This window comes from Oryx dammah, unplaced genomic scaffold, assembly GCF_014754425.2.
Source record: "Oryx dammah isolate SB20612 unplaced genomic scaffold, SCBI_Odam_1.1 HiC_scaffold_14, whole genome shotgun sequence".
NCBI lineage: Eukaryota > Metazoa > Chordata > Mammalia > Artiodactyla > Bovidae > Oryx > Oryx dammah.
The window spans coordinates 4,675,286-4,698,702 of NW_024070198.1; the positions used below are offsets into that span (position 1 = coordinate 4,675,286).

At 37.8% G+C, this 23,417-nt stretch overlaps 1 protein-coding gene across 8 annotated transcripts in view; it reads left to right on the forward strand.

Moving 5' to 3' along the window:
• Window positions 1–23,417, forward strand: part of PCDH15 (protocadherin related 15) — an 874,191-nt gene that overhangs the window by 381,155 nt on the left and 469,619 nt on the right. For 7 of the 8 annotated variants that reach the window (XM_040254669.1, XM_040254668.1, XM_040254664.1 and 4 more), the window contains one exon: window positions 1,222–1,332. The exons of the other annotated variant lie outside the window; for it this stretch is intronic. In XM_040254669.1, the coding sequence (XP_040110603.1) occupies window positions 1,222–1,332 (111 nt within the window). The remainder of the gene's footprint in view (window positions 1–1,221; window positions 1,333–23,417) is intronic. 8 annotated transcript variants of the gene reach the window in all.

Here is a 23,417-nt window from a genome sequence, read left to right on the forward strand (position 1 = left end):
AGAAGCATCTATAAGCAGAAAAGGGAAAAAAAAATATTCCCCTGTGTGTCTCTCTCTCTTTACAATTAAGAAAAGTTCTTCAGATTATCTAGAATTAGATCCCATGTACATTTCCAGCAGTCACTGGTAAGGTGTGGAATGTCCATGGTTGGAGTCGATTTGCCAAAACTCACTCTACTTAGGGGCATATTCGTCCCTGCTCAGTCACTCAGTCCTGTCCAACTCTTTGCAACCCCATGGACTGTAGCCCACCAGGCACCTCTGTCCATGAGATTTCCCAGGCAAGAATACTGGAGTGGATTGCCATTTCCTTCTCTAGGCAACCTTCCTGACCCAGGGATCCCACCTCTGTCTCCTGCATTGACGGGTGGATTCTTTACCACTGAACATCCCGGGAATCCCTGCTTAGAGGCATAGCCTCCCCTAAAGCACAAAGCTACCAGTTACCTGAGCTTATAGAGTTCTGACACCAAGAATGAGGTGACTTTTGGGTAAAAAAATCCACCATATAGTTCATAACTATACTAAAAATTGATATATGGCTCTGTGGTAATTGTGTTAGACAGTTAATAGCCCTGTAACAACACATTGAGTTGTGTTTTATAGTGTATATGGCAATTATTTACTGAAGTGTCCCCTATAACTAACTTAGATATTTAGATTAAACCATCTTTACACTCCCTGGCTTAGTTTAGAGACCTACAGGTCTCCCCAGGTGGCACAATGGTAAAGAATCCACCTGCCAATACAAGAGATGCAAGAGATGTGAGTTTGATTCCTGGATTGGGAAGATCCTCTGGAGCAGGAGATAACTACCCACTCCAATATTCTTGCCTGGAAAATCCCATCTACAGAGGAGCCTGGTGTTCTACAGTCATGGGGTGGCAAAAGTCAGACACAACTCAGCACAGACACACAATGTTTAAATAGGCAAAAATGTAGCGAAAATGTCAAATATCTGTTTTTAGTTGTAAACATATTAAATATGTGAAAAACTATCGCAAGAAGTAAGTTTCCTAGATGTCATCATCTAAGTAAGATCTACTGATTAGAATGACAAATTTTCAGAAATAAGAACATTAAACCTGAAGCTGACATTCACATTCTGTTTTTAGATGATGAACATGTTGTCTATAACTTTCAAGGGGACTAAGCTGAAATATCAGATTCTCTAATTTATCTTATGTTCAGATGATCTCAGATGTGTATCTTTATTTGCAGACTTCCAACGACACTTTTGAAATTCCCCTCATGTTGACTGGAAATGTAGTGTTAAGGAAGAGGCTCAACTATGAAGATAAGACTCGCTACTTTGTCATCATCCAAGCTAATGTGAGTTATCAATTTCTCTTATTTCTCTCCTCTGAATTTATGAAATACAGAACTCACCTAGAATGTATGTGCTCACTATAAATTTACAGCCTCAACTAGGTAGCCCTGCCCTCAGTGTAATTTGTATATTATATTTTTCTGGATGAGGAATGGGGTGGAATAGAATGGGAAGATTATTCCCACTCACTGTATTCTCCAGTCTTGGACTCACTCAAACACTTGAATGATTTGTTTTTAGCTCATACTGAAGTATTTCTCAAAGCATGATTGACTGAACAACTGCAGCAGAATCACCTTTAGTGTTAGTCACTCAGTTGTGTCTGGCTCTTTTTTTGTGACCCCATGGACTTTAGCCACCAAGGCCCTCTGTCCATGGAATTCTCCAGGCAAAAATAATGGTGTGGGTTGCCACTTCCTTCTCCAGAATCACCTTGGGAGTGCATTAAAACTGTAGATCCCTAGACCCAACCTCAGACCCTCTGAATACAAATTTCAGAAGGTAGAAGTGGAAAACTTGCAATTTTATTAGCTCCCCAGGGAACTTCAAAGTACACTAAAGGTAGAGAACTTTTGAATCATTTATTGAATCACTTATTGAGTCATTTATCTTTTATTACTAGTTGCTCAAGACGTATAAGTTACTGTGAACATGATCTTTATATGTGGGCAGCAATAACAAAACCTGAAGAACGGTTGCTTGTATAATGTTATTATCATTATATCATCATTATTTTAATAAAATTCTTAAATTTATGCGATTCAAGGGTTGATTTGACAGTTCAAGTATATCACTAAAGACTCAGATTCCTTCTGTCCTTAAAATCTATTCATCTTGAAACTTGGCTGTTTTTCCAATGTTTTAGAAAAGAAAGAAAAACTATCCTCCACCAGTTGTCCTTAACAAGCTTATATGCAACCAAGTGTCCCTAAGTGGCCATGTTTTCTCTTTTTTGGAGATATTTCAGTAGAAAGAACATAAATGTGTGTGTGTGTGTGTGTGTAGTATACTTGTGATGGTAGTTATAGTTGGAGAACTAGTTCTTGATGACAGTTTGCTAGACTTTCATTCAAAATATTTTGTTTTGTTTTGCTTTGTTTTCCAATTCAGTGTGGTTTGTCTTAGGGCTCAGTAGCAGAGAATAGAGAAGAAACTGCAGATATAGGAAGAAGTAAAATCTATTAAAGAGGACCCTTTAGAATTCCTCAAAAACATTGAAACTTTTTTTTCTATGTAAAGGAAAATGTGAAGAAAAGATACGATTTTCCTTCCTGACTCAAAATCTCTACTAAAATTTATAGAAAAGTCAGATTGCTAAGAAATGTATTTGAAAACTAATTGTTATTGTATTATTTAAAATGAGTTTTTAAAAAGAAATATAAAATAAAATAAATCATCTGACTTGTTGTCTACTTTAAACTATGAAGACATCTGGGACAATTTGAATCCAATTTGCTAGACTACTTGTAACTGAGAATGACAGAAATTTTTGTCATTTCAAGGATAAACTTATGAAATAACAGGATATACATGGAGCTTTGAAAGGAAGGAATGGAATTGGTGAGAAGTTGAATGAAGATTTGATTTTATCTGTAATGAAAGTGAAAGTGAAAGTCACTTAGTCCTGTCAGTGTAACCGGATGGACTGTAGCCTGCCAGGCTCCTCTGTCCATAAGAATTCTCCAGGCAAGAATACTGGATTGAGTTGCTATTTCCTTCTCCAGAGGATCTCTCTGACCCAAGGATCGAACCCAGGTCTCCCACATTGCAGGCAAATTCTTTACCATCTGAGCCACCAGGGAAGCCTTTTATCTGTAATAGCAATGTTAATATAAATTTAAATTATGCAATACAAAATGTGAATACTAAATACAGGAAATTATATGATTTTTTGTGTTTTCAGATTATATCCTTTCAAAAATATATAATATATCAAAATTTAGGTATGTTACGATTTATTCAGCTGTACTTAAGTTTTTTTGTTTTTTGCCATAAAATTGATAGCTAATTTCAGGATTCTCATAAGAGGCAAGGAGTGTAGTATAGTGGTAAAACCATAAACTTCAGGACGACATTGTCCAAATTCAAATCCTAATTCTGCCCTTGCCTAGCTGTGTGAATTTCTGTATACTCTGTATGTCAGTTTCCTAAGCAGTAAAAGGGCAATATTAATGAAACATACCACATAGGTTTCTTGTGAGGATTAGCAAGTTGGCAAACAAAAATGTGCTTCAACTAATACTTGGAATATATTCTGATATCATTACAGCATTACATAAACTTCTTTAGTACCAGTACTTGGTTGTGTATGAATAGATAATTAAGAGATAAAATTACTATGATAAAAATTGTATATATGCATGTACATATGGCAGATTCTTTACTGTATGAGCCACCATGGAAGCCCATATATATATATATATATGTGTGTGTGTGTGTGTGTGTGTATATACATACATATATTAATATATATGCACATATACTTTTCATCTTAGTAAATAATGTCATATTATCTTCCAAATTGTTGTAACACATCACACTTCCACAAGTTATAAAGAAGAATGCTCATTTCCTCTACATTTTAGATGTATAACATATTTAATACAGTGGATTATTGGGGCTGAAAGATGTTTCATGTTTACTTGAGGGTCAGTTTTGAGCTTCTCTTTCCAACTCCGAGTTCAGTGACCTCATTTGTGGCCATGGTGGGAGATATTTAAATATAGAAAGTGTATAGAAAGTGACAAACGATTCAGGTCATGTTCTCTGGTGCCCTGTGGGGTGACCGTGGCTGTGGTGGCTTGGAGCAGGATCTCAGTTCCTCAACCAGGGATTGAACCTGGATTGCAGCACTACCCTGGTTCTTATCCCCTCTGGAAAGGAATTTCAACAAAGAGATGGAAAACAGTGAAACAGATAAAGTGTTTACTAAGAGAAATATGTGTGGATACACGGTGGGTGGGCTCAGTCAGTCGTATCCAGGGGAAATTTAAATCATTTATAAGGGGGCAGGCTTCCACGTCTTTGTTTTCCTCTGGCCAGTCATCTTGCTTTGACCCCATATCTGATTTGTCTCCAGACTCTCCCTGTGTGTGCAAGCATGCTTTTAGTCAAGATGGATCTCAGTGTGAGGGGCTCTGCGAAGTTAGCAAAACTGATAATTGCCTAGCACTCTCCTCTCCTAAGGAAACTTTCTGTGCAAGTGTAATTTGGGAAATCTCCCTGACCCCAAGGATGAGAAATATGTGACTTCCTTATCTTTTACCCAACTAAGGCTTAGCCCTTCTTTGCCCCTGACATTACTAATACCTTACAGTATCTACAGGAGACAAAGTATGGCTTTTCATCCTGTTCCTGTTGTCATTTCTATCTCAAAGTATAAACAAGAGGCTAGTTGTAAATATATAAGCTGGAGTCCATCTATCTCCTGCCTTAGTCAGGGCTTCTTGTTTCAGCTGATTGTTAAGCATTTATTGCCAAATATATAAAATGTATATATATATTTGCTTTCCTAGTGATTCAATGACAAAGAATCTGCCTGCCAATGCAGGAGACATGGATTTGATCCCTGGGTTGGGAAGATCCTCTGGAGAAGGAAATGGCAACCCACTCCAGTATTCTTGTCTGGGAAATCCCATGGACAGAGGGGCCTGGTGGGCTATAGTCCATGGGGTTGCAAAAGAGTCAGAGTTGGACATGACTTTGCTACCAAAACAAAAACAACATCATACATCTATCTATATGTATACAACTTATATTCTTATATTTATATAGAATAATGATATTTATATATTTAAAGTTATTCTTTTACAGTCTTTTTTAATTATTGTATTGATGTTAACTAATGTACAATGTAAACTGTCCATTAAAACCATATATATTCTCTTGAAGTCATAAGGAAAGTTGAAATATGAGCAATCAATTTGGACTTCAAAGTAGACCGTTTTTAAGAGGCTAGAAGTCTAATGATAAATTACTAAACGTTACTCAGCATTGGCTTGGCTTTGCTTAAAGTACAAAGATTTGATTGATTTGCAAAAGGAATCATTGAAATTTCATGTAGTTGTGAGTTTTCTTTTTATGTATATGTATGTTCAGTTCAGTTCAGTACAGTTCAGTTGCTCAGTCGTGTCCAACTCTTTGCAACCCCATGAATTGCAGCACGCCAGGCCTCCTGGTCCATCACCATCTCCCGGAGTTCACTCAGACTCACGTCCATCGAGTCCGTGATGCCATCCAGCCATCTCATCCTCTGTCGTCCCCTTCTCCTCCTGCCCCCAATCCCTCCCAGAATCAGAGGCTTTTCCAATGAGTCAACTCTTCACATGAGGTGGCCAAAGTACTGGAGTTTCAGCTTTAGCATCATTCCTTCCAAAGAAATCCCAGGGATGATCTCCTTCAGAATGGACTGGTTGGATCTCCTTGCAGTCCAAGGGACTCTCAAGAGTCTTCTCCAACACCACAGTTCAAAAGCATCAGTTCTTTGGCGCTCAGCCTTCTTCACAGTCCAACTCTCACATCCATACATGACCACAGGAAAAACCATAGCCTTGACTAGATGGACCTTAATCGGCAAAGTAATGTCTCTGCTTTTGAATATGCTATCTAGATTGGTCATAACTTTCCTTGCAAGGAGTAAGCATCTTTTAATTTCATGGCTGCAGTCACCATCTGCAGTGATTTTGGAGCCCCCCAAAATAAAGTCTGACACTGTTTCCACTGTTTTGCCATCTATTTCCCATGAAGTGATGGGACTGGATGCCATGATCTTCATTTTCTGAATGTTGAGCTTTAAGCCAACTTTTTCGCTCTCCTCTTTCACTTTCACCAAGAGGCTTTTTAGCTCCTCTTCACTTTCTGCCATAAGGGTGGTGTCATCGGCATATCTGAGGTTACTGATATTTCTCCCAGCAATCTTGATTCCAGCTTGTGTTTCTTCCAGCCCAGCGTTTCTCATGATGTACTCTCATATGGGAGACCCACATTAAAAAAAGCTTGTCAGTTATTTTATTTAGAAATTTTGCAACATTAGTACCCACACCATTTATTTTAAATATAAATAGAAAATGAGGCAATGATAAATTCTAGAGGAAAGGAGGAAAAAAATCTTGGAAAGGAAGTTCAAAGAAGTACAAAAATCAGGGGTTTCCTTTTGTTGAAACTTCTGATACACTCTATTAGAATTTTGATGTTACCCTAGAACAAACAAACAAAAAAATCAGACTCATTTCTGTACATAGTTTTAAGCGAACCCTTTTTGTCTTTTCTTTTTTTTTTTTCATTCAAGAGTCCATAAATTATTGTCAGAAAGAAAAGGTTTACATTTAACTAAGACTCATAGCAAGAATACTGTTTGAATTATTCTATCAGTATCAGCGCTATTCCACATTTTCACATCAAAAAATCTTGAGAAGTGACATTAGCTATCTTTTGTAACAAGATATTATATTATACATATTTGTTGAACTGAAATAAATAGACTGCCAAATACTTCTCCAATAAAAATAGGTTTATTTGGGATAAGAAATTTGGGGTCTACAACCCATGAGGAGTCATATGCAAGTCCCCACAAAGCAAGGGAAGGAAGAAAGAAGGGGGGAAAAAAAGTTGAGAGAGTTGTAGTAAATAAAGAGACCATGGCTTTTCATTGGTTGAGTTGTTGCCAAAATAGAAGAGATAATAAGCTATGCTGTGCTTGCAGACTGTGAGAACTCCCCCTTCTGGTCTCCTCACTATTTAATTGAGCTGAATTTTTTGCAGTTCTTTGGCTGACCTAAAAATTAAATGAACACAACACAGATTAACAGGAGAAAAAAATTTAATAACGTATGTGCAGCAGTCTTATTAAAAAAAAAAAAAAAGGAGACTGAAAGAAATGACCAAAGAGAGCTGTCATTTAGACTAGAAAACTACAAATCTGTGAAGAATTTGCAAAGCAAGGGGGCATGGGCTGAGAATATCAAATTAGTGAGTAAATAATGTGGTAGTTTTACACAGCCTCTTGGCCCCTAAAATCTCTATTTCTGGTGATAATGATGCTTTCTATCCTCCTGGGACAGGAAGAGTTCTTTTCACATTCTGACAATATTTGTCCTCCTTGCACTGCTATTTCTTAAGAAACTTGAACATAAAATACTCAGTATGCCAATGTGACATATTATGAGGTGACATATCCTTCTCTTCTTCAAAATATTTCAAATATATAGATTTGGATATAAAAATGACTTTTCAGAATAACCCTTATTCTGACCTTTTCTCATGTCTACCTCACACTGATATGTGGAATAAATGCTAATTTTACAACCATTGTTTTTATTTCTGCCAGTTTCTTGGGCATATTCTGGAGAGTAGGACTGAAATGGAGGAAGATAGAGGTTTAAGAACTATTTACAAAATTTTCAAGTAATGAAGGCATGTAATGATACTATTTCTGTTTATTAGTACACATAAAATTTAAGGAAATTTAGGTAAATGTCTCAAAAAAAGAAAAAAAAAAGTTTCAAAGAAGAAGAGAAAGAACACACTTCTAAAGTGATTTAGACCAAGGCAAACTTGTTGTTGCTATTTTCATTGTTGAATAAAGAAATCCAAGAGAGTCAAGTTACTAGGATATATTTTACAATTCCGGTTGGTGATAGTCCATCTTTCATTAGTGAAGGGAAGCAAGACTGACACCTCCAAGGTCTTAGATAACTGAGTTAGGGTCAAAAGACTCAGGACAACTTTAATTATTATTATTTTTTAAATTTTCTTTCTCTACTGCAAATACCTGATAAAGTAATGAAAGAGTATGTAATATATATATCTATGAGTGAGTCTGGTGGAGGCCTCTAGCCCTTTTGTTAACTTCAAACTACTTGAATACTAAATATGTAAGTGTTAAAAGTCTCTTATTCCAAGGCTTCTATGATATTGCCAAAAATAAATCTAAACATTAGCATTATTTTTTCTTTTGAACTTTTTATTTTGTATTGGGGCATAGCCGATTAAATGTGACAGTTTCAGGTGAACAGCAGAGGGACTCAGCCATACATACACATGTATCCATTCTCCACTAAACTTCCCCCATCCAGGCTACCACATAATATTGTATTATACAATAGCTCCTTGTTGGTTATCCATTTTAAATACATTAGTGTGTACATGACCACCTCAAGCTCCCCAATTATCCCTTCCCTCTGTTTGTTTTCTAAGTCTGTGAATCTCTTTCTGTTTTGTAATGTAAATAAACTCATTTGTATCTTTTTTTTTTTTTTTTGAGTTCACATATAGGGGATGTCATACAATATTTCTCCTCTGTCTTGAACATCAGCATTTTTGTCTCATATTCTTAATAAAACAGGTTTCATATAATTTCACAGTATTTGTTAGAGTTCACATTTTTCTTGGCTCCACTTCACATAGCCAATATTTAACTTAATACAGTTCTAAATATAGAGCAGATACTGAATGAATTAGAAATTAGCATTTGTCTCTAGTTTGATCAAAGAATAGTGAGCAATTAAACTATTTTACAGCAAGAAAGCCTTTCAATTGAGTTGAAGGAATTGAAGTCTTACTTATCATTTGATGGTTAGAGGTGTTTATTGCCTGAATATTTTCATAGTTGAAATATTTGCAGTTTTATTAAATTGTGTTTTGTAAAAAAGAATGGATTATGACTGAGTTAGTTGTCTGTGAGCTATTTATAATATAAAATTTATTTTGAAGTTCTAGGCATATATATCTTATTTTTGAGTCAAACAAACAAAAACCAGTTCTTCCTTGCAATACATTGATGAAATTTTCTACTTATTTAATAAATAATTAATTAAAAACAATGAGGGGCTTTGATATGTCGGGTATCCGGATATAATAAATTGTGTTATGATCATGTGGGAGCAGAGGACTGGAGGCTTTGAATAAAGATTGTCACTAAGTATTCAGTGACAAGGTCAATACAACTTCCTTCTAAGGCACTGACAGAAAGTTGCAGCTAGGTCAATATTCATCACACACTGATAAATATTACTTGTGGCTTTCTTGACTCTATGTTGTAGTTATCTGTATGCTTTTAAATTCCTCCCTGTCAGTTTTTGTATTGGATTATTCTTTGTATCCCCTGCAATTCCTTGCATAACTGCACTCACAAAAGTTGTGGAAGCTAATTAAAGGTTTTGTTGTAGGGAGGAAGCCAAATCAGACTCCAGGTAGGAACTGATTCTTTGACTTGCCTTTCATTGCTTTTGTTATTATAATCATATAGAACAGTTTGCCTCACAGAATCATGCCCCTCTGCCTGAATGTTAAAGTATTTTTCTTCAGAACTCTGTCCACTTGTGGATGACAGGAAGGAAGAAATTAACACATACCCTGACTGAGTCTTGCCATTCTAGTTCAGTTCAGTTCAGTCACCCAGTCATGTCTGACTCCTGGCGACCCCATGGACCACAGCACACCAGGCCTTCCTGTCCATCACTAACTCCCAGAGCTTACTCAAACTCATATCTGTTGAGTTGGTGATGCCATCCAGTCATCTCATCCTCTGCCAACCCCTTCTCATCCTGCCTTCAGTGTTTCCCAGCATCAGGGTATTTTCCAGTGAGTCAGTTCTTCGCATCAGAAGGCCAAAGTATTGGACTTTCACTTCAGCATCAGTCCTTCCAATGAATATTCAGGACTGATTTCCTTTAGGATGGACTGGTTGGACCTCCTTGAAGTCCAAGGACTCTCAAGAGTCTTCTCCAATACCACAGTTCAAAAGCATCAGTTATTCGGTGCTCACCTTCCTCTATAGTCCAACTCTCACATTGATACATTATTACTGGAAAAACCATAGCTCTGACTAGACAAATCTTTGTTGGCAAAGCAATGTCTTTGCTTTTTAATATACTGTCTAGGTTGGTCATAACTTTTCTTCCAAGGAGCAAGCATCTTTTAATTTCATGCCTGAAGTTACCATCTGTAGTGATTTTGGAGCCCCAAAAAATAAAGTCTGATACTGTTTCCACTGTTTCCCCATCTAGTTGCCATGAAGTGATGGGACCAGATGCCATGATCTTCGTTTTCTGAATGTTGAACTTTAAGCCAACTTTTTCACTCTCCTCTTTCACTTTCATCAAGAAGCTCCTTAGTTCTTCTTCACTTTCTGTCATAAAGGTGGTGTCATCTCCATATCTGAGGTTATTGATATTTCTCCTGGCAATCTTGATTCCAGTTTGTGCTTCATCCAGCCCAACCCTAACCCTAATTTTTTTTGGATGTACTCTACATATAAGTTAAATAAGCAGCATGACAATATACAGTCTTTCCATATTTGGAACCAGTCTGTTGTTCCACATTCAGTTCTAACTGTTGCTTCTTGACCTGCAGATTTTTTGACCATACAGATTTCTCAGGAGGCAGGTCAGGTGGTCTGGTATTCCTAGCTCTTTAAGAATTTTCCACAGTTTGTTATGCTCCACATAGTCAAAGGCTTTGGCATAGTCAATAAGGCAGAAGTTGATACTTTTCTGGAGCTCTCTTGCTTTTTCGATGATCCAACGGATGTGGGCAATTTGGTCTCTGGTTCCACTGCCTTTTCTAAATCCAGCTAGGACATCTGGAAGTTCATGGTTCACATACTATTGAAGCCTGGCTTGGAGAATTTTGAGCATTACTTTACTAGCATGTGAGACAAGTGCAGTCGTGCAGTAAGTAGTCTCAGCATTACTTGGCACTGCCTTTCTTTGGGATTGGAATGAAAACTAACCTTTTCCAGTCCTGTGGCCACTGCTGAGTCTTCCAAATTTGCTGGCATATTGAGTGTAGCACTTTCACAGAATTATCTTTTCAGGATTTAATATAGCTCAACTGAAATTCCATCACCTCCACTAGCTTTATTCATAGTGATGCTTTCTAAGGCCCACTTGACTTCACATTCCAGGATGTCTGGCTCTAGGTGAGTGATCACACCATCATGGTTATCTGGGTCATGAAGATCTTTTTTGTATAGTTCTGTGTATTCTTGCCGCCTCTTAATATCTTCTGCTTCTGTTAGGTCCATAACATTTATGTCTTTTATTGTGCTCATCTTTGCATGAAAATGTTCCCTTGGTGTCTCTGATTTTCTTGAACAGATCTCTAATCTTTCCCATTCTATTGTTTTCCCCTATTTCTTTGCACTGATCACTGAGGAAGGCTTTCTTATCTTGCCTTGCTATTCTTTGGAACTCTTCATTCAGATGCATATATCTTTCCTTTTCTCCTTTGCCTTTTGCTTCTGTTCTTCTCACAGCTATTTGTAAGACCTCCTCAGATAACCATTTTGCCTTTTTGCATTTCTTTTTTTGGGGGATGGTCTTGATCCCTGTCTCCTGGAAAAAGTCACAAACCTCCGTACATGGTTCTTCAAGCACTCTGTCTATCAGATCTAATCCCTTGAATCTATTAGTCACGTCCACTGTATAATCGTAAGGGATTTGATTTAGCTCATACCTGAATGGTCTAGTGGTTTTCCCTACTTTCTTCAATTTAAGTCTGAATTTGGCAATAAGGAGTTCATGGTCTGTGCCACAGTCATTCTAGGAGATGTTTTGAAAGATTAATGTCCTTTTCACTTTGCTTCTTCACCTCCCCTCATCTCTAATCTATAAAAGAACCTGGCATCCAGACCCCAGTAAGGTGGTTATATTTAGGCACTAGCCTGCCATCTTCTCAGTCTGCCGGCACTCTGATTAAAGTCTCTTCCTTGCCTCAACACCTCATCTCTCAGATTCACTGGCCTGTAGTGTAGTGAGCAGATCAAGCTTGGACCTGGTAACAGTTTCATATAATTAAATGTTGAATGTTAGCAACTTTATAAGTGATATATAAATAATGCGCACTGAGAAAATACAAGTTAGACAGTTAAACTTGATTAACTCTTAAAGGAGGTGCATCCTTGCTTGTTGCCAGTTATAGTCACAGTTTCCTTAACTAGTAATATTTTTAAATGTTTAAACTTTTAAAGTATTATCTTATTTTTAAAATGATAGAAAGAAATAAGGAAGGAAAATAGAATAGAAGGAAGGATTTGAGGGAGGTAGTTTTTAATATGTATTGGATTTACACATAGCAGTGAATGAAAATATCAACTTAATAAAATCACATAAAATATTTATGGAAACAATTATGCTTTATTTTTACCACTCCCAATTTACAATGCTATTTCCTTTATTCAGAAGAGTCACAAAAGAGCAAGCATTTTACTAGAAGAGCACAATATTCCTTTCTTTTTAGCTTTTATTATAATTGTTGGGGGCTTTGTTTTAGGCAATATTTTAAGATCAAATTTGGTTCTGAATTGTGAAAAGAGAATTATGGATTAAAAGCACCTTCCAGAGACTTGCAAGTTAGGAATGTACACAAGGCCTATTTTCATATCTCTATTTATATTGTATTTATTGGTGACAAATTCTGGAAAATGTCTATGTATATATTAATCAAGTTGGTAGTTTTTCTTAGTGTATTTCACCTGTAGTAGCGAAAAGGAGCAGAATGTATCAGCCCAAAATGTGTCTCTTTAGCATGTATACAAAATATTAATCAGTCAATCTAAGAAAGTTATGGAAAATTTTATTTACCAAAGTGAGTATTATAACCCAGGGACAGCGTCTCAGAGAGCATGAAGAGCTATTCTTCCCATCAGAGGTCAAAGCACAGTTACATATAAGTTTCTAGGGCAAAGGGCTATATATTAAATGATGTATTATAGACAATTTACACAACCTACAAGTACAAAGAGTAATTGACCATTGATCCTCATGACTCCTTACATGATTAAGAAGGAGGGTAATCTCCTAAGGAATTGTGACCCTTGATGAGATTAGAAAGAATATTATTTCCTAAGGAGGTATGATTAACGTACATGTATAGTACACATTAAAGGGGAAGAAATTTTCTCATTTGCCTAAATTATTAATTTTATTTCAGCAAGCATAAGAAGTATTTTGCCTGAGTAATAAACAAAAAACACAGCAGGCAGAAAAGAAGCTCTAAAAACTAATAGAATTTTCATTTACAAGTAAAAACTCCAATTGTAAAGGGTGTCTTTCTATCTGTACCAAGAAGTCAAGGGTGATTCTAAATCTCTAGAAACTTATCAGTGGAGAAGGCTTGCACTTAAATCTGTATAACAAACATACAGAAGAGTCTGAAATGCAGCATATAGGTGCTATCTTGAAAAACTTCAGAAATGTCTCAATTCCTTTCCAAGGCAAACCTTTCAACATCAGAGTAAGCCAAGTCTATGTGCCAACCACTAATGTCTAAGAAGCCGAAGTCAAACAGTTGGTGACAACCTCCCAGAATTTCTAGAGCTTACACTAGAAAAAGATGTCCTTTTCATCATAGGGGAATGGAATTCAAAACTAGGAAATCAAACAATACCTGAAATGACATGCAAATTTGGCCTTGGGGTACAGAATGAAACAGGTCAAAGGCGAACATAGTTTTGACAAGCGAACACACTGGTCATGGCAAATACCCTCTTCCAAAAACACAAGGGACAACTCTATACATAGACATCATCAGATGGTTAATACCAAAATCAGACTGATTATATTCTTTGCAGCCAAAGATGAAGAAGCTCTATACAGTCAGCAAAAATAAGACCAGGAGCTGACTGTGGCTCAGATCATGAAATCTTTATTGTAAAATTCATACTTAAATTGAAGAAAGTAGGGGAACCATTGGGCCATTCAGGTATGAGATAAATCAAATCTCTTATGATTATACAGTGGAAGTGACAAATAGATTCAAAGGATTAGATCTGATAGAGTACCTGAAGAACTATGGACACAGATTCATAACATTGTACAAGAGGTAGTGACCAAAACTATCCCAAAGAAAAGGAAATTCAAGAAGGCAAAGTAGTTGTCTGAGGGGGCCTTACAAAAAGTTGAGAAAAGAAGGGAAGCAAAAGGCAAAAGAGAAAAAGAAAGATACGTGCATATGAATGCAGAGTTCCAAAGAATAGCAAGGAGAGATATGAAAGGACTTTTTCAATGAACAATGCAAAGAATAGAGGAAAACAATAAAATTGAAAAGACTAGAGATCTCTTCAAGAAAATTGAAGATACCAAGGCAACACTTCCTGAAAATTTAGACACAATAAAGGACATAAATGGCAAGGATCTAACAAAAACCGAACAGATTAAAAACAGATGCAAGAATACACTGAACTGTACAAAAAGGTGCTAATGCCCAGGATAATCACAATGGTGTGGTCACTCAGCTAGAGCCAGATTTCCTGGAGTATGAAGTCAAGTGGACCTTATGAAGCATTTTTCTGAATAAAGCTAGTGCAGGTAATGGAATTCCAGCTGAGCTATTTAAAATCCTAAAAGATAATGTTATGAAAGTGCTGCACCCAATATGCCAGCAAATTTGGGAAATTCAGCAGTGACCACAGGACTGGAAAAGCTCAGTTTTCATTCCAGTCCCAAAGCAGGGTAGTGCCAAAGAATGTTCCAACTATCATACAGTTGCACTCATTTCACAAGCTAGCAGGCTAATGCTTCAAGCTAGGCTTCAACCTAACATGAACAGAGAACTTCCAGATGTTTAAGCTGGATTTAGAAAAGGAAGAGGAACCAGAGATCAAATTGCCAACATTCACTGGATCATAAAGAAAGCAAAGAAATTCCAGAAGAATATCTACTGATTCTTCATTGACTACACTAAAGCCTTTTACTGTGGGGATCACAACAAACTGTAGAAAATTTTTAAAGAGATGGGAATACCAGACCACCTTGCCTGCCTCCTGACAAGAAGCAACAGTGAGAAATGGACATGGAAAAATGGACAGATTCAAAATTGGGAAAGCAGTATGTCAAGGCTCTATATTGTCACCCTGCTCATTTAACTTACAAGCAATGTACATTATGTGAAATACCAGGCTGGATGAATCAAAAGCTGGAATCAAGATTGCTAGGAAAAATATCAAAAACCTCAGATAGGCAGATGATACCACTCTAATGGCAGAAAATGAAGAGTCTCTTGAAAGTGAAAGATGAGAGTGAAAAACCTGACTTAAAACTCAACATTCAAAAAAGTAAGATCATAGCATCCCGTTCCATAACTTCATGGCAAATAGAAGGGGAAATAGTATAAGCGGTTACAGATTTTATTTTCTCAGTTTCCAAAATCACTGGGAACTGTGACTGCAGCCATGAAATTGAAAGATGCTTGCTCCTTGCCTTGACAGATATAGTAAATCTTGACAGTGTATTAAGAACAGAGACATCATTTTGCTGACAAAGATCCATTTAATCAAAGCTATGGTTTTTCCATAGTTATGTATGGATGTAAAAGTTGGACCATAAAAGAGGCTGAGTGCCGAAACATTGATATTTTTGAATTGTTCTGGAGAAAACTCTCAAGAGTCCCATGGACTGCAAAGAGTTGAAACTGACACAGGAGGGCAGGGGACAGGGTACAACATTTGAAAGAATTTCATACCCCAAGACAAACCATAAATCTGTTAGAATCAAGTGGGTCCAAGATGGCATACAAGTCACCTTCAACTAGACCTTGATCTTCAATCAGAAAGCTAAATGACATATCCAGAGGAGCCATGACAGGTCAAGGTACCAAAAGACCAAAATGCGGGTGGTGGCCCAATTTCTCTACCCTTTCCCCCAAATGGTTGGAATAATCTTCCCACTCATTAGCCTATGAAATTACCCGGCTCATTAAAACTAACTATGCCATATCTCAGAGCAGCTGCACTCACCCCGTGTGATGGCCCACAGTCTGTCTATGGAGTGTGCTTCTCTCTGAATAAATCCGCTTCTTACCTATCCCTTTGTTTCTATTTCCGTGATGAAACATCAAGAACCTAAGCTTCACTAGGTCCTGAAACCAGGTCTGTGATCTCAGTTGGAAGACTCTGGGTTTTGTCTGAGTTGAAGTCCAAGCCATGGGAGTTTGAGTACCAAACTAGGTTTCGGTTAGGTTTGAGTCCTGGCTCATGGGTTCAAGTCCCAAACTGAGGTAAACAGTTTCAAAACCAGTCATTCCTAAAGGAAATTAACTCTGAACATTCATTGGAAGGACTGATGCTGAAACTCCAATACTTGGCAACCTGATGCAAAGAGCTGACTCCTTGGAAAAGGCCCTGATGCTTGGAAAGAATGAAGGCAAAAGGAAAAGAGGGTGGAGGATGATGAAATGGGAATCAGAAGTTTGGTTAACAGAGCCTAAGAAAGAACTTCACAGTAAAGAAAGAACACTCACAGTGACAAGTGAATACGATTTATTAAAGAGAAGGAATGTACAAAGCTCTCAGCATAGACATTGGGAGGGGATAAAGAGTCCCCCCAAAGTGGGACTTATAACAGGTTATATCCTTGCCAGTATTAATATGTACATTTTTGATTGGCTCCTGTACTTAAAATACATAATTTCTAATCTATCATTTTAAAGGTCAAAATGTTTAGCTTAAAATCTTTATGTCTTCTCTTGATCCTCAGATTAAGTCATCACCCTTTTTCATGCCTCCTGGCCATTTTGCAATGGACCTGATGTATGGGCTAAAAGATTAATGATCAACAGTTGTTTTTCCCTGAGGCGTATGGAACAGAAGTTAATTACTGACCTCCCTGGGACCTGAGTGCTAATAGTTTATCAGACCAAGGATACACTCCAGGAATTTGGAACAAAGAGTATATAACTTTAGGTTAATGGAGGGAGATATTTATTGAAAACAGGTCTCAGAGTACTACACTGACTGCCTTCAATGAGATGATGAGATAGGACCACTGACTCAGTGGACATGAATTTGAGAAAACTCAAGAGATAGTGAAGGTCAGGGAAGCCTGGTCTGTTACATTCCATGTATTGCAAACACGGACATGACTTAGCAATTGAACAACACCATGCCTCTAGACTGAATTCTTACCCTTGAGAAAGGCAAGAACCAAGGAAATCACCATTGGAATGTGGCATATCCAATATTACATAAAATGGTATTAATTAAATATCTTTCTTAAATTTTAATTGACACTGTCTCTTTTGCAAACTACATTCTACACAATTGTAGAGGTGGAAAATTTTTCCATTCTGCACTTCTAGGTTCTTTGGTTGGTCTAATAATCACATTGCCATAAAACAGATTAATGGAAAAAAGACAAAGTTGTATCACACATATGACTTCCCCGGTGGCCTGGATGGTAAAGAATCTATAATGCAGAAGACTTGGTTTCAATCCCTGGGTTAGAAAGATACCTTGGAGAAGGGAATGGCTGCCCATTCCAGTATTCTTGCCTAGAGAATTCCATAGAGGAGTCTGGGGGCTTTTCAGTCCATGGGGCCTCAAAGAGTCAGATGCGACTAACACATACACATACCTTTTATATACATGGGGAAGACTCAGGAAAACGGGGTAACTACTCCCCAGTATGGCAGAAGCCCTTACCTTAAGTATCATATTTAGCTAAACACAGAAGATATTGAGGGTAGAAGTTTAGTTAAAGGAAGTCAGGTGGCAGAGTGGTAAAGAATCTGCCTACCATTGCAGGAGACCTGGGTTTGATCCCTGGGTGGACCCCCTGGAGAAGGAAATGGCAACACATTCCATTCTTGCCTGTAAAATTTCATGGATCCTGGAGGCCTAATTCCATAGGATTGCAAAAGAATCAGACGGAACTTAGTGAGTAAACAACAAAAGTTGATATGCATATTTAAGTTGCTAGTGATAAGATCAGCTCCCTCTTCCAGGTATAGCCAAGGAGACACCTTTACAAAAGATTTCCCTTGTATATGTAAATGTCCCTTACAAAAGGCTATTTCTCAGTTTTCAAAGCTTCCTTTGTGCCTTCAGTTTCTTGAAAATAATCAGCCTAAAATAAACATGCCAGAGACATATTTGGGGGTGGCAAATTCTACTCTCCTATATTATAATCATAATTTAAAATAGTAGGTTTGGTGTGTTTTCTAAAAAAAAAGAAGTTAAATTAAGACTTTTCTATTTATACTCAGTTCCTAGGTTTAAAGTATAATTTAAAATTCATATTTGTAGACCAAAATTATCTCACATGTCATTTGTTACCCCTAATATATGTTCAGCTGTACTAGATATAATAAACAGACATGGAAAATTTAAAACAGTTAATGGAGGACTTAAAAAATTATATAAAATTATATACTTACATATTCATATATTTAACCCATCAGGAGAATTCCCTGGCAAGCCAGTGGTTAGGAATCTGCTCCCTTACTGCCAAGGGCCTGGGATCAACCTCTAGTTAGGGAACTAAGATGCCACAAGACATGCAGTGAGGCCAAAAGTTAACAATAAATTTTTTAAAGTATATAAAATTTTAACCAATCATGATTATCAGTACAATCTCAATATATTTATTCTGTTCTTGAGAAAGAAAAATATTTTTCTCTGTCCTCTTAGATTTACTAATCAGAGACTTTTGTATTAGACTGACCAAAACCAAAACAAAACCCAAGGGCTTTCCTGGTGGTCCAGTGGTTAAAAAACTGCCTTGCAGTGCAGGGGACACAGGTTCAATCCCTGGTCCAGGAAGATTTCATATGGTTCAGAGCAACTAATCCTGTGCACCACTGAAACAGGAATCCAAGTTCTTGTTTGTGGAGAACTTCAGGAACATGCAAACCCTCACCCAAGTAGAGTTTATTTTAAAGGAGAGAGAAGTATAAAACTCCCAGCACAGACCCTGACAAGAGGTGACATGACCCCAAAAAGGTGGCTTAAAACTCAACATTCAGAAAAAAATATGGCATACGGTCCCATCACTTCATAGCAAATAGATGGGGGAACAATGGAAACAGTGACAGACTTTATTTTCTTGGGCTCCAAAATAACTGCAGATGGTGACTGCAGCCATGAAATTAAAAGTCACTTGCTCCTTGGAAGAAAAGCCATGACAAACTAAGATAGGAATCTGAGTTCTTATCTGAAGAGTAGAATACATAAACAGGCAACATTCACAGTAGCAAGCAAATAGGATTTATTAAAGCAGAGGAAAGTACAAAGCTCTCAGCATAGATACTGAGAGGGGTAATAGAGTCCCAAGGTGGGACTTACAGCAGTTTTTATATCCTTCCTTAAATCACAGTATTTCTAACCAATTAATTTAAAGATAAAGATACTTAACATCTTTATGCCCTCTCTTGATCCTTGGATTAAGTCACCACCCTTTTTCATATCCTCTGGCCATTTAATAATAGACCAGATGTATGGGCTTATGAACCAGAGCAAATTGCCAAAATCCATTGGATCATCTAATGGCTTTTCCAGTAGTCATATATGAATGTGAAAGTTGGACTATAAAGAAAGCTGAGCACCAATGAATTGATGCTTCTGAACTGTGGTGTTGGAAAAGACTCTTGAGAGTCCATTGGACTGCAAGAAGATCCAACCAGTCCATCCTAAAGGAAATCAGTCCTGAATGTTCATTGGAAGGACTCAGGCTAAAGTTGAAAGTCCAATATTCTGGCCACTGGATGTGAAGAGCTGACTCATTTGAAAAGATCCTGATGTTGGGAAAGATTGAAGGCAGGAGGAGAAGGGGAGGACAGAGGATGAGATGGTTGGATGGAATCACCAACTCAATGGACATGAGTTTGAGTAAACTCTGAGAGTTGGTGACAGACAGGGAAGCTTGGTGAGCTGCAGTCTATGAGGTTGCAAAGAGTCAGACATGAATGAGCAACTGAATTGAACTGAACTGATTGGATCATCAAAAAAGCAAGAGAGTTCCAGAAAAACAGCTACTTCTGCTTTATTGACTACATCAAAGACTTTGACTGTGTGGATTGAAATAAACTGTGGAAAACCCTTAAAGAATTTAAGACCTGTCTTCTGAGAAATCTGTATGGTCAAGAAATCTGCAGGTCAAGAAGCAACAGTTAGAACTGGACATGGAACAACAGACTGGTTACAAATAGGAAAAGGAGTATGTCAAGGCTTATTTAGCTTATGTGCAGAGTACATCATGTGGAATGCCAGGTTGGATAAAGCACAGGCTGGAATCAAGATTGCTGGGAGAAATATCAATAACCTCAGATATGCAGATGACACCACCTTATGGCAGAAAGTGAAGAAGAACTAAAGAGCCTCTTGATGAAAGTGAAAGAGGAGAGTGAAAAAGTTGACTTAAAACTCAACATTCAGAAAACTAAGATCATAGCATCCAGTCCCATCACTTCATGGGAAATAGATGGGGAAACAATGGAAACAGTGACAGACTTAATTTTACTGGGATCCAAAATCACTACAGCTTTGAAATTAAAATATGCTTGCTGCTTAGAAGAAAAGCTATGACCAACCTAGACAGCATAGTAAAAAGCAGAGATATTACTTTGCCATGACTGAACTGAATCGGACTGATTGGCTTAGATTAATGATCACCAGTTGTTTTTCCTCTAAACATATGGAATATAATTTAATTACTGCCCTTTCCTGGATCTGAGTGCTAATAATCTATCAGACTAAACACATATTCCAGGAATTTAGGACAATGGACCAGGATGTTTACTGAAAACAAGACTGAGGTCTCAGAGTTCTATACTGACTGCCTAGTAATTTCTACCTCAAAACCTAGAGAGCACATTAGAAAGCAAAGATATTACTTTGCCAGCAAAGATCCATATATTCAAAGCCGTGGCTTTTCCAGTAGTCATGCATGGATGTGAGAGTTGGACCATAAAGAAAGCTGAGCACCGAAGAATTGATGCTTTTGAACTGTGGTTGTTGAAGAGGATGCTTGAGAGTCCCTTTGACTGCAAGGAGATCAAACCAGTCAGTCTAAAGGAAATCAACTCTGAATGTTCATTGGAAGGACTGATGCTGAAGCTGAAGCTCCAATACTTTGGCTACCTGATGTGAAGGGTTAACTCATTAGACAAGACTCTGATGCTTGCAAAGATTGAAGGCAAGAAGAGAAGGGAATGACACAGGATGAGATGGTTGGATGGCATCACTGACTCAATGGACATGAGTTTGAGCAAGCTCTGGGAAGCCTGGCATGCTGCAGTCCATGGGGTCGCAATGAGTCAGACATGACTGAGTGACTGAACTGAACTGAACTACAGCAGTTTATATCTTTACCAGTACTGATCTATTCATTTTTGATTGGCTCACATTCCTGATGTATGTAATTTCTGACCAATTAGTTTGAAAGTCCCTACTTCCAATCTGTTATTTTTATGGCTTTTTTTTAATCCCCGTCCTTGGGTTTTCATAGACATTGAGTTATCATTCCACGAGCCTTTCTCATGACTGCAGGCCATCTTTTAAAGACCAAATAGGCACCAGATGTATGAGCTAAAAGTTAATGGTCCACCTTGTGTTTTCCGTCTTGACAAGTTGGTCAACAATGACTGAATGTCTTGTCTTGTGTCTGGATGTTTTATGACCTGCCAGACCAAGGACACATTCCTCTAAAAGTCAGGAAAGTGGAACAAAGGGTATAGCTTTAGGTTAATGGAGTGAGATGTTTGTATGAGAGTAAGAGTTGGAATTAAAAAAGAACTGGAATCTTGTCTCTACAATGGCAGCCTTGCAATTTCTCAGACAGTTATTTCAGTGGCTCAGTCGTGTTTGACTCTTCCCGACCCCATGGATGGCAGCACACCAGCCTTCCCTGTCTATCATCAACTCCTCGAGCTTGTTCAAACTCATGTCCATTGAGTCGATGACGCCATCCAACCATCTCATCCTCTATCATGCCCTTCTCCTTCCTTCAATCTTTCCCAGCATCAGGGTCTTTTCCAATGAGTCAGTTCTTCACATCAGGTGGCCAAAGTATTAGACATCTACCTCACCACAATAATTGAGTCTGTACTCTAGAGCCTGGGAACCACAACTACTGAGACCACAAGCAGCAACAACTGAAGCCTGAGTGCGCTGCAGCCCACGTTCCACAACTAGAGCAGCCACCGCTGCGAGAAGGCCGCACACTACAACTAGAGAGGAGCTCCCACTCTCCACAACTAGAGAAAGCCCCCTATCGGCAAGGAAGACCCATCACAGCCATAAATATACATATAAAAAAAAACCCCACACAGATTAACAAGTGAAAAGAATAAAGGATGGTTATATGTGTAACAAAGCAAGCAAATGAAGTTGCTGCCTAAGCAGCTAAAGAATGAGGAGGTTTCTAGGGAATAAGCAGGAGGTAAAGAAAGCTTGTGATGATGTTTGTTTATGTAGACTCTAGTGTTTTTCTTCTCTTTGTTTCTTTTCTCATGGCTATAAAACTCCCCCAGAGAACATTTTTATGGCAGCTTCACTTGCAAATGTTTCTGCTTTAATAAGTTAAGGGAAACTCTGAAAAGGCCTCTTTCTCTGTATGATCAATCTCTAATGTCTTTAATTTAATTTAAAATAATTTGTAAATAATAATTTGATAAATTAAACATCAAAGAATACAAGAGTTTTTACCAAACTCATGTTCTGCTGCTTGCCAGTTGAAAGCTAGTGCTCAAAAGACGGTTGTTGGTAGGAAAAGAAAGGTTGCTTTATTCAGGAGTCAGGAAAGCTGGAAGAAGACAGAATTGTGTCCAGGAACCAATACTAAAGATTCTGCTCTATTGTGAAAGTTTTTAAAGGGAGAAAGGGAAGCATATCACAGATAATCATTTGAGGTGGGGATCAGAGTCTTTGTTATTGTCCACTCTGTGCAGTCTTCTTTCTGATTGATTGGTGTTTAGGTAACAGGATGGTATTCTAGGAATCTTGTGCTCACCTGAAGTTACAGTTCTCCACTGCTGGGGCCTTGTCTCCTGCAGAAGAACTCAAAGATATTGTTATATACATTACTTGAGGAGGAACCAGGTTTTACTTTATCACTGCACTATTATTTCTTGATTGCTCTTCCTTTGTTTCTGCATTCCCTCACTCTTCTAATTAGCAATTGTTTGAATCTCCCTTTGGAACTCAGGGAAGGTCAAAGAAGCTGAATGAAATCTCTTTCCTGCAAATAAGAAATGGGGAACACGAGCAGGATTTGTACCTGGTAGGGCCCCGCAAGGTCCTAGCTGGTTTCAGAGTCATAAAGTTATTGCATTCCAGAAAGGTTGCCCTTGCAAAATTGCATCAGTAGAGTTCGGC